The 12,401-nt window shown below is 40.0% G+C and overlaps 1 protein-coding gene across 1 annotated transcript; it reads right to left on the reverse strand.

Annotated features, from left to right (window-relative positions):
* Positions 1-275: 275 nt before the first annotated feature.
* Positions 276-7,883, reverse strand: LOC135774093 (uncharacterized). The gene is made up of 8 exons (XM_065283974.1): positions 7,868-7,883; positions 7,671-7,757; positions 7,475-7,561; positions 7,296-7,370; positions 7,114-7,197; positions 2,170-2,223; positions 1,869-2,080; positions 276-299 (listed from the first exon to the last, which is right to left on the reverse strand). The coding sequence occupies exons 1-8, from the start codon at positions 7,881-7,883 to the stop codon at positions 276-278; spliced, it is 639 nt and encodes a 212-aa protein (XP_065140046.1).
* Positions 7,884-12,401: the final 4,518 nt, after the last annotated feature.

Below are 12,401 nucleotides of genomic sequence, written 5' to 3' on the forward strand. Positions count from 1 at the left end.
CATAAACAATGGAGATCCCTGTGTAACAGACTGATAGTGTCTGCAATAGAGAAAAAAGAAAATCCACCCAAATACAGCATGCCGCTATTAGGCCTACAGAACCTGGATGAGGAGGAAGAAGAAAATGTGTGACCTCTTTCAGAGGTCAAGAGAGGGAATTGTGGGATTTTTATGTTGTTTTATTAATCAGTATGTTATGTTATAATCCATATGTGCCATTATGCTTTTTGTGCTGAGATACGTGAGAGATTGTTTGTGTGAGTGGAAAGGCTGTTTCAGTTGGGGGTAGGAACAAAGCCCTGAAGAGAAAACACGCAGAACAGATGGTTTCAATAAACAAGTTGTTTGCTTTATAACTATGTTATATTTAGAGAAAGTGAAAATTAGTATGTTTAACTAATGAATGCATTTAACCAATTCATGAACAATGGAGTACTGTTGTGTTGTTGAATAATTATGTTTTACATATTTACTGCCTACATTTCATGCTGATTGCTAAAAGTGTTAAAGTTACAAAGATGTCCAAATAAGGACTGTGGAAATTGATTTTGTTCCATTTTTATATTTCTTTAATTGATCATTTTATTCTATAAACATTGTGTGTTTCATATATGCACTGAGCTATTATGTAGAAATGAGGTGTTTATGTTTGAGAGTGGAGAGTTACCAGTTTTTGTGTGTGTGCTGTAAGGAGGATTAGTGAGGAATTTACGCCTGGTATAGATCAAGATAAGAGAGAGGCCTGAGGGGGAAAGCAAACAGGCAAATATGTCATTAACTAATGCTTTAATGTTCACAGGATAAAATGTGCAATGTATTTCTTACTTAATCAGTATTAATCATTGAATAATTGATGTAATAAATATAAGATGTTGTCTTTGATAAATGTGTATTAACCAATGAAATGAAGGTTGCATATAGAATAACCTAATGGGGGCAGGGCAGCTCAACCTTGAAGAAACAGAATCTCCTGTGTGTATGTGTGTGTGTGTGTGTGTGTGTGTGTGTGTGTGTGTGTGTGTGTGTGTGTGTTTTCTTTCCTAACAGATGGTTTTTAATAATGATTAAAGTGTTTGCTTAGAAGTAGTATTGCAGTAAAAGATTTAATATGTGTTTATCTATCTAAAGAAGTTAATGTGTGCCTTATTCATATAACCAATTTTACAAATAATGAAATGATGTCATGATATTGAAATATGTTTTACATAATAATCACTTTCATCTTACAGCTTATGTTTTTTATAAATTAATGTTTTATTAATGATTTGTTTTTAAGAAAGCATTATAACATGCTATTCAAAGTGGAGGAGTACTGGAGAGGAACTGCAGGGCTCCCAGGGATGAGAGGAGAACAGTTTGTTTTTCTTTGTCTATGTGTGTCCATCTTTGCCTACAGGCTAAAATTGGGTGTGGTGATGGAGTCAGATGGACGAGGGGAACGGCCTTTGTGGGTGGAGATTTTCTGAAGAAAGATCGACGTCACATATTTTATAAATAAGCATGTTACTTCCTGAGCTGGTTGTTCGCTACTTGAGAGGACCCAGCGCTGTTAAACTTTTTCAATCTGATCAATAAATATTTGAACTTAGATATTTGTATCTTGTGCCTTTCCTCTAAATTATGAACACGCAATGGACGCCTTAAAGTCCAACAACAGCTTTGCAATCTGTAATGAAAAACAGAATTAAAGCAAATGTTACTACAGACAATCAAAATGCTATTTTCTGTCACATGTCTATTTCGTTTGGAACACAGAGTTCAACCCTCCTGCTTAGATTTGTCCAGGCCTACACAAACAATTGACTCAACTAATCAACTCCCCATTTTGATGTTTTAGATTTTCATGTTTGATGTATTAGAAGACATACCACATGTTTCTTAAAATCAATATCTTGCCGAAGTTTCTCATCAAAGCGGTTCAGCTCTTCCAAAGTGGAAATGGGAAGTAAGTGGTCATAGTCACTGCTTTGGTGTTGTTGATTTTGAGCCCTGTTATGACAGAGTGACTGTACAGTTGCAGTTAAATGGTCCACCTTGAGGTGAAGTTCCCCAAGTTGCTCCAGTACAAGCCTTTCAACCGCTGTTAGAAATACAGTAAAATTTCTTTTTTACACTTATCTTTAAAAGAGGAGGTTATCAACATCAAGGAGAAGATGTGACCAAACATACCAGTGCAATTAGTTGGGATGAGTTGATGGGTATTAGGAAGGCGGTGTCTTGATTCTAGGATAAGAAGGATGTTTCAAATGTGTCACATGTAGTTAACATTCAGTGCAGTATGTAAAGGTAGCTAATTTTCTTATTAATATATAAATCTGTCACGGCCAGGGGCGGACCCAAATATACTAAAGGTCACACCCCTCTCAACTCTTCCACCTCGAGGAGTTTCCCAAGACCACCCCAATGACCAGACAGACGAGTATACTACGTTTAAAATAAACTTTATTAAAATAATTAAAAAGGGAAAAAGGGAAAGGGCAAGGTTAAAAACTAATATGACTTCTTCTGCCCTCCAGGGCCACTCGTGCCAAGGACCGGGGACAGGGGCTCCTTATGGCACTGGTCCTAGAACCCGTGGCGCACTCCGCTTCTTCCTGGAGGCAGAATCAAGAACAGAAAGGTTATCACAATGTGCTTCGATGCGAATTTTACTGCTGCTCTAATCCCCCGTCTTCTCTCTCTCTCCTCTGCCTTAGGTTCGTTGTTCTGCGGACGCTACTGAAGCAGAGATCGTTAGTGGACCGTGCAAGGAAACAACTCACAACACTGGGGTTTCTCATTCACAAGGGCATTCGTCGGGACACAGGTACGTGGTTGCTGTAGACACAGGTCAATAACACTCCACAAAGGTAGGTTACTCACAACACTGGAGGTCTTCGTTCACACAAAACATTCCTTGTGGCACAGGTAAGTGATTGCTGCCAGCACAGGTCAATAGTACTTCACACAGGTAAGTTCCTCACAACACCGGGGATCTTCGTTCACACAGAGCTTTCCTTGAGGCACAGGTAAGTGGTTGCTGTAAGCACAGGTCAATAATACTTTCACAGAGGTAGGTTACTCACAACACTGGGGATCTTCGTTCACACAGGGCTTTCCTTGAGACACAGATAAATGGTTGCTGTAAGCACAGGTCAATAATACTTCACAGAGGTAAGTTACTCACAACACTGGGGATCTTCGTTCGCCCAGAGCTTTCCTCATGACACAGGTAAGTGGTTGCTGTAAGCACAGGTCAATAATACTTCACAGAGGTAAGTTACTCACAACACTGGGGATCTTCGTTCACACAGAGCTTTCCTTGAGGCACAGGTAAGTGGTTGCTGTAAGCACAGGTCAATAATACTTTCACAGAGGTAGGTTACTCACAACACTGGGGATCTTCGTTCACACAGGGCTTTCCTTGAGACACAGGTAAATGGTTGCTGTAAGCACAGGTCAATAATACTTCACAGAGGTAAGTTACTCACAACACTGGGGATCTTCGTTCGCACAGAACTTTCCTTATGACACAGGTAAGTGGTTGCTGTAAGCACAGGTCAATAATACTTCACAGAGGTAAGTTATTCACAACACTGGGGATCTTCGTTCACACAGAGCTTTCCTTGAGACACAGGTAAGTGGTTGCTGTAAGCACAGGTCAATAATACTTCACAGAGGTAAGTTACTCACAACACTGGGGATCTTCGTTCACACAGAGCTTTCCTTGAGACACAGGTAAGTGGTTGCTGTAAGCACAGGTCAATAATACTTCACAGAGGTAAGTTACTCACAACACTGGGGATCTTCGTTCACACAGAGCTTTCCTTGAGACACAGGTAAGTGGTTGCTGTAAGCACAGGTCAATAATACTTCACAGAGGTAAGTTACTCACAACACTGGGGATCTTCGTTCACACAGAGCTTTCCTGGAGACACAGGTAAGTGGTTGAAACAGTGGGCTTTCGCTACAACGTCGGTGCACCGTGTTCCTTCACCCGTCCACTCAACTTCTCGGGCGTCGTAGGGACTGATGGGTCCAGTGGCACGGAGCCGAACGCTTCCCGAACTCCCCCTCTTGGTTCCACGACCGGGGTCCCGAGTTGGGGCGAACTTTCGTTGAGGCTCCGCCACCACGAGCTTCTGTTGGATAGGTCGAACACACACACAACTATGACCCTCAGTCCACACAGTGTACTTCCAAAAATACTCACTCCTATCCACCACTGGGTTTCACCACTGCCGCTCTGTTGAAGAGTGAAGCTCTCTCAAGCACCCGGGGCCAAGGCTGAATTTCACTCTCTCCGTAGGACTCGGGCCACAACAGATGTAAACCTCTCACGATTCGTCCGAGGCCGGGTGGTTTGGTCGCTACAAGCACAGCATACACACAGCAAGCACGGCACAGCACCAAGTAATAAGTGTAACTCACCCACGACACTCTTGTACACACTTCACGTGAATATTAAATATGGACTTAGCCACCAGGCTTCGATTCCCTCGAGAGGATAGCTGGGCAATGTTTTGGTCGCCGGATGAGAGTAGGCTTATAATACTCACAGCCCCGATGTGTTGTCTGTTATTTCTCTGGCTCACCCGCGCTTTCTTGTCCCGCAGGGCCACTGATCGATGCGTAGACGGCGCTTCCTATAAAAATGTTTCGTCCGTGTTTCTGTCAACCAACGGCTCGCCCACTCTTCCCTCTCCGGTGGGGCCAGGGACCTCAAACACAAGAAAGACACACACCAAGCAACTCCTCTTCGGAATATCACACGATGAACCCAAAGGTAGTTACTCACTCTTTGTTGTCAGTTGCCTCCTGTATCTATAATCCCGTTGGCTCTGTATCTTGCTCACTCACGAGTGTAAAACTCTCCCAATCTTCCTTCGCTAGCTGTCTCTCCTTCCTTTACTTCCCCGAAGGCACGATTAAGTCAGCACAAGCGTCTGCAAAGCAGCAACACAACGCACACAAAGTACATACCAAGCACCCCGTTTGATGTCTTCAAAGGTCTTTATATTCTCTACCTCTTCTCCTCATTAGCCTATCAGCAACCGCTGTGTAAATTATCCCCACCTGGGCGAAATCAGGCTTGATTTCGTCTTCGGGGAAACCCCGGAATTCCGGTGTTCAGAGTAAAGCGTCCGGGAAGACGATGGTTCCGCCCTTACAAACCGTCACCTGTGACAGACCCCTTCACGGTTCACGTCACAGGCGGTTCCCACTACGCATGTCGGTGTCAGAAAAGTCATTACAGCAGATTGAGTTGCGTATTATTCGGTTTTATCAAAAATGCCTACTTGCGTAGTGGGCTTTGAAAATCGCACCAGGTCTGCCGTTAGGTTTTTCGGGATTCCTGCAGAATCTCAAAAACAAAAAATACAACATCTCTGCTTGCAAGCAATTAAACGTGCAGACTGGGACAATGCAAAGATCCAAGAGGCTTGTGTTTGTAGTGCTCACTTCATTTCAGGTAAGTCATCATTTTTCAGCCCTGTTAGATTAAACTAGAAAGCCTAAATGGTATGAACAGTTTGACCCCATGCTGCGCGCGCACCCGATAGTCATTCAATATTTACAAACCTTGAAGGGGTCTATTAAGATACGCTTACCATTGACAAATCATTACAAGCTGTGTAGTTAAGTCTTTTGCATGCAGTAGATCTAGATGTTGTGAAACTTTTACGCTAAAGGGTGTTCACATTATAATGATAACTATAAAAATATAGGTTTAAAGATCGTTTTATTTTAAAGAGAATGGCGGAGTTCACACAACAACTATAGCAATGAAGATACAATGAACAATATCTTTGAGATCACTTTGAGCATTTTTTCCAACTGATGAAAGATAAACCATTGACAGCCAATCAAATCAATTTGAACTTCAAGTGAATGCAGATTTGAAATAACAGATGACTATGTGAAGAAGGTCATTGCTGAGGTCTATAACATAAAATTACCTCAGAAATTCATCACTGTTGTAGTTGATGTGAAATTGACTATGTAAGGCTTTTTATTCTACTACATTGACATATATACTTAAAGAATAGGCTATATTGAACCAACTACATGCCTCTATATGGTATTAATGTTATAGTTTCATGAAAACATTTGTGGTCTTTTCAACAACATACACAACAAAGCTATAAAGCAATTAAATATTTATGTATTATAATAAATGATTATATACCACGGGGCTGTTAAAACCTTTATTCTGATTTCTTAAGAAATGTTCCATGGGTATTGATTATTTCTTTTGTAAACCGCACACCTAACTTGTCAAATGTCTTAAAAATAGACACAAGCTCAATGTTTGTCATAACCGTGGTATAAGAGCAATAATTCACTCCAGTCCTATGAATTATTCAAAAATAATGCAAACCTGCAGGAACACTTTACCACCTTGGCTGTGCATTATTTTCTTATAATTCAATGCCCTGTCGTCAATTATTCCTTATAGTTTATAGGTGCTTCCTGCTTTTTTTGTTATTATTAATATGAGTGTTATAATTAACATTTGTTAAGTCAAAATTCAAAAAATTCAAAGCACTGACAGTTTTTGTCAGAGCCTGTGTCTTTGACATTAATTTTCATTTTACACCAGACATATTGGTTTGAAATATTGGTTATCTGTCTACTCGACCTGCAAAACTCGATATCGACATCGGCCCTGAAAAACACATATCTGTCAACCTCTAGTAGTTTACACACCATTTATAGTGATGAATGCGGAGAGCGGAGGCACAGAGCAGGAAGTAAAACAACAATGCCAGTCACAAGTTAAAACAAGGATTTTAAAGACAATGGCAGAGGATTTCAATATAAGACAAAAGAGATACTGAGTTATCTCTATCTGTAACTAAAACAACTCATAATGCACAAGAGTATATTGTCAATAGATCTTACGCATCATACGGTATGCATAATGCATGTTGGCCTCTAACGAAAGCTAATTATTTTAGTTTGTAAAGTGTTAAATATGGATATTTCTCTTACAAAATCACATCAGTAGCCTCAAAAGGCGTTTATTTTTCCCCCAGAACAGTTTGGACTATTTTGGCCACCATCAAAAACTTTATCATACAGCATTGGTTAAAAATAAAAAAATTTAATAGGATTATTAATCTTGCTTACGCTCAGAAAAGTCCAGCCCTGCATCGGACAATGGAGTTGGATGCCGTGCCTCCACCTCGCCTGGCCTCCTTCTAACTGTTGTTACTTGGAATTTTAAAAATCATTACTTTATGTTTGTGATTTTTAAATGAACCCAACATAATCTATGAACTCTGCACAAGAAATTTCTGAAAGATGCTTACATTCAGTGTAAGTTGGTCTTTGATGACATTCTGTCTCTGAGCTGGACAATTCTAGACTCAAATTTGATGTCATGCCTTTAAATAAGAAATAATTTATTAATGATAGTCACACATACAACAAATATAATCAGAAATACCTAATTCTGTGTTTTTAACACATTCAATATCTGTTCTCTTACATTGAGAAGAGTCTATACAGCTAGGTTGCCAGGCTGTAACAGGGCTATGGATACTGTTAGAGGACACTGGTCGAGCCTGTGAAATCACTGTTATGAAATGAAAATTACCAAAAATTAGACTAGCTTGTGTTTGTAACCAGAAGCCCTCTGTACCTTTTTTAAATACAACATATCTTTACTAGGTCATCTCTCTTACGTTGAGAAGAGTCCATGTTATTGGGTTGCCAGACTGAAACAGGCCCATGGTTGGTGTTGGAGGATACAGGTTGAGCCTGTGAAATCACTGTTATGGAATGAAAAGATTACCAAAAATGTAGACTATCATGTTTGTCACCGGAAGCCTTATGTACATTTTTCAGATACATCAAATCTTCACTTTGTCATCTCACTTACATTGAGAAGGGTCCATATTACTGGGTTGCCAGATTGGATGTGGGCCATGGTCACTGTTGGAGGACACTGGTCGAGCCTGTGAAATCACTGTTATGAAATAAAAGATAACCAATAATTTAGACTATTAAGTCTGTCATCTGACGCCTTCTGCAATTTTTTCAGATACACCAAATCTTCACTGATTCATCTCACTTACATTGAGAAGAGTCCATGTAACTGGGTTGCCAGAACGGAAGTGGGCCATGGTCACTGTTGGAGGACACTGGCCGAGCCTGTGAAATCGCTTTTATGAAATGAAAAGATTACACAAAGACAAAGCAAGCATATCTGACACTATAGGTATTTTGTGAATTTTTCAGATGAAATGAAGAGGTCAGATGCAAAACCCTCTAATAAGCTTTGCAGTTTGTCCGTACCCCGGGGTATGTGTTTGTTCTAAACTCATCTTTAAAGGAATAGTCTACCCTTTTGCCATATTAAACTATGTTATTACCTCAACTTAGACGAATTAATACATATCTGTCTTGTTTCAATGTGTGCACTGTACAGCGCGTCGTGAATGTGTTAGCATTTAGCCTAGCCCCATTCATTTCTATGGTACCAAATAGGAAAGCCACCAAACACTTCCGTGTTTTCCCTATTTAAAGATTGTTACATGAGGAGTTATACCAGTAAGTATGGTGCCACAAAATAAAACTTTTTTTGGTAACATAGGAATGAATGGGGCTAGGCTAAATGCTAACACATTCACAACGTGCTGTACAGTGCACGCATTGAAAAAAGATAGGTATGTATTAATTTGTCTAGGTTGAGGTAATAACATAGTTTAATATGGCAAAAGGGTAGACTATTCCTTTAAGGAATTAAGGAGTATTTCACACTTTTAATTTAGAAGCTGTAATTGTAATTAACCCAGGATTATGAAACCCTGTTCAAAAGCTTTTGCAGGGTAAACCCAGAATTGCGGTGAAACAAAGCGGTGTTAGAATGTTATGACTCAATACTTAGCAAGAGACAGCAGAAACTGAAGAGCACAACACCATATCACGATTTGTGCACTGAAAACACCTGAATGCGAGTAAAAAGACATCAAGGAGGCTTTAAACAGCCCAGAAATGTTTTTTTGTTTTTTGCTGCGACCTGTCCTGTGACTCATGTGGAAGCGTGAGGCAATGGTCATTTTTATTAATCTTGCAGGCCTTGCTTACAAGACTTAGAGCAGGGTTCCTCAAGTCTTACCCTGGACGGCTGGAGCACTACAGTTTAGCTCCAACCCTAATCAAATTACCCACCTGTGATTTTCTAGTGATCATGATGACCTTTTTTGCTCAGGTGTGTTTGATTTGATTTGTTTAAAATATTAAATATTAAATGTAAAATATATGTAAAATATAAAGCTGCATCTTGGCGCCTCTATGTCTCTCGCACGTGCAGAGAGCTGTGCTCGAGTCGCATCTATCCAAAGTCAGATCACCAGGTAGTAATCCTGTTTATGTTTGTAAAGTTATATGCATTTCAAGTGAGTTGTACAGTACCAAAACCATTCCCCGTGTTTAAACTATGAATCGCGTTTAGCTAGACCAATGTGTTAAAAAAGCACTTCAGAAGGCACCACTGCTTGACATATGCAGCCGGCAACAACACTAAACAAATGCATTGAATTGTAATCATACTAATTAATCGGGATTATGATTTTTCCCATTATCGAGCAGCCTTAACACCAAACCTCAAGCTAGAGACAGAGACACGCATGCACACATTACTCTGAAATTACTGGCTGACCTGCATCACAGTTCGCAGGACCAATTGAAAGGGAGTTTACTATAAAATCCAACTTTGTGTGTATTCTTTTAATGTGTGGAACAGAGCAGCTGAAAAATTCCAGTAGCAAAGCAATAATTGTTGGCCAATTTGTATTAGTTTGAGTGAATGTTTAAATGGAGCTTGCATATATTTGGTAAGAACCTTTAATGTCCTTTTTACATCTGGTCACTAGAATCTTAAAGTGTAAATGATAGATTGATCAGATAGCTATCCACGATTCGATTTAAGAGAAAAAGATGTTAAAAAAGATAAGGTGTAAAAACGCCATTAGACTACTTAGAAGTAGGGTCTTTTAAAAAGCTGTAGGCTAATGTTATTAGGGGTCAAGCCCAGAATGGGCGAGACCCCTATTGGGATTGTTAGTTTTCTTATTATTATTAGGGGTCAAGCCCCGAAGGGGCGAAGACCCCTATTGTATTTGTTAGTTTTCCTATTATTATTAGGGGTCAAGCCACGAAGTGGCGTAGACACCTATTGTTATTGTTAGTTTTCTTATTATTATTAGGGGTCAAGCCACGAAGTGGCGTAGACACCTATTGTTATTGTTAGTTTTCTTATTATTATTCATCCTAGTTCTTCCGCCATTGAAGTCAATGGCAGCCCATAGAACCGTACGTAGGAAAGTTATGTAATTTGGCACACATGTAGAGGACAGTCTTAGAAGTTACTATAGCAACATTGGTGTGTCTAACTCAAACCCTCTAGCGCCACCAACAGTCCAAAAATCCACTTATGTTCATGCTCATAACTTCTGACCCGTGAGTCCTAGACAATAAATTCTTGTTTCCTCTGAATCCTTGGCTCATGATGATTCAATTGCACACATTGATGTCATTTGTGTCATGCACATCTTTCCGCCATTTTGAATTTTCCGTAAAACCTACTTTTTCGAACTCCTCCTAGAGCGTTTGTCCGATTTGCATGTCATTTGGTATGTAGCATCTAGAGACACCCCAGACAAAAAGTTATCAAAAGCTTTTTGATAGACCAATGCGTTCTCGTATACAGTGACAACATATAAGGCGGCGAGCACGCCAAAACGGACGTGAGGCCGTATCTTCGCAAAACTTTTGTGTATCGACACGAATCTTGGTATATGTCATTACAGTCATGACCTGAGGGTGCCTGCAACGTTTCGTCTCAGCGCCACCTAGTGGTCACGAGATTCGAAAAATGCTTATTTTTGCTTATAACTACTTCAAACTTGAGTCTAAAATCATGAAGGTGGTTTTGTTAGATTCCTTGAGGCATGCCGAGTCAAACGATAACAAACGGTTTTCGGTCGGCCATTTTGGGTGTCGGCCATTTTGAATTTTCTCATTAAGTTCAGTATTTCACAAACAAAATGGCGTATCGCTACGAAATTTGGCATGGTTCATCAGTGACATGTTCTGAGCGCACCTATAAATCTTTAGGACAGCGCCACCTAGTGGTCAGGATATGTAAAGAAATTGTTTAAAATCTTTATAGCATTTGATTCATTTGCCACACTGACATGAGACTTCACTCTATTGATTCCTTGGCTCGTGCTAAGTCCGACGGTACCAAATATGTCTGAGTCAAACCTACTTCCTGTCGGCCATTTTGAATTATATTGAACACCTACTTTTTCGAACTCCTCCTAGAGCGCTTGTTTGATTGGCTTGATTTTTGGTACGCATCATCTAGAGACACTCTAGACAAAAAGTTATCAAAAGCTTTTCGGTAGACCTATTCGTTGTCGTATAACACATCAAAGAATGCGAGGGCGAGCACGCCAAAATGTGTTTGAGCCTGTATCTTCGCAAAACTTTTGCGTATTGATATGAGACCTGGTATATGTCATAACAGTGATGACGTAAGGGTGCATGCACCGTTTCGTCACAGCGCCCCCTAGTGGTCACGAGATATAAAAATTTCTATTTTTGCTTATAACTACTGCAAACTTAAATGTAAAATTATGAGAGTAGTCTTGTTAGATTTCGTGAGGCATGCCGAGTCAAACGATACCAAATGGTTTTTGGTCGGCCATTTTGTGTGTCGGCCATTTTCAGTTTTTTTTAAGTTCAAGCATTTCAGAAACGCAATTGCGTATTGTTATGAAACTTGGTATGGTTCATCAGCAACATGTTCTGAGAGGGCTTGTAAACTTTTTGGCGCCCCCTAGTGGTCAAGAGATTTGAAGCTATATCTCTGCATCTCTTTATCGTATTTACACCAAATTTGGTGGGTGTCATCACAATCATGACCTGAGTCACCATCTATTGTTTTGGTCAGTGCCCCCTAGTGGTCAAGTCATTTAAGGCTATATCTCCGTATCGCTTTATCGTATTTACAATAAATTTGGTATGTGTCATCACAGTCATGGCCTGAGGCACCATCTATTGTTTCGGCACAGTGCCACCTAGTGGTCTCAAGATACAAAAAATTGCAATTTTTTCCCTAAAACTAATGCAAACTTAGATCTTGAATCATGACCGTCATCACGTATTAATCATTTTTGCCATGTTTGGCTTGACCCCGGTATCGCTGCTTGCAGCTATATTTATTATTAATCTTCTTCTTGTTCTTCCGCCATTGAAGTCAATGGCAGCCCATAGAACCGTACATAGGAAAGTTATGAAATTTGGCACACATGTAGAGGACGGTCTTAGAAGTTACTATAGCAACATTGGTGTATCTGACTCAAACCCTCTAGCGCCACCAACAGTCCAAAAATCCACTTATGTTC

Source organism: Paramisgurnus dabryanus, chromosome 5 (genome assembly GCF_030506205.2).
Source record: "Paramisgurnus dabryanus chromosome 5, PD_genome_1.1, whole genome shotgun sequence".
NCBI classification, from domain to species: Eukaryota; Metazoa; Chordata; class Actinopteri; order Cypriniformes; family Cobitidae; genus Paramisgurnus; species Paramisgurnus dabryanus.

Coding starts and splice junctions, on each gene's coding strand:
- LOC135774093 (XM_065283974.1), bottom strand. Junction 7,371..7,474: donor CTGTATAGACTCTTCTCAAT/GTAAGAGAACAG, acceptor TCTTATTTAAAG/GCATGACATCAAATTTGAGT. Junction 7,198..7,295: donor AAGACCAACTTACACTGAAT/GTAAGCATCTTT, acceptor TAAAATTCCAAG/TAACAACAGTTAGAAGGAGG.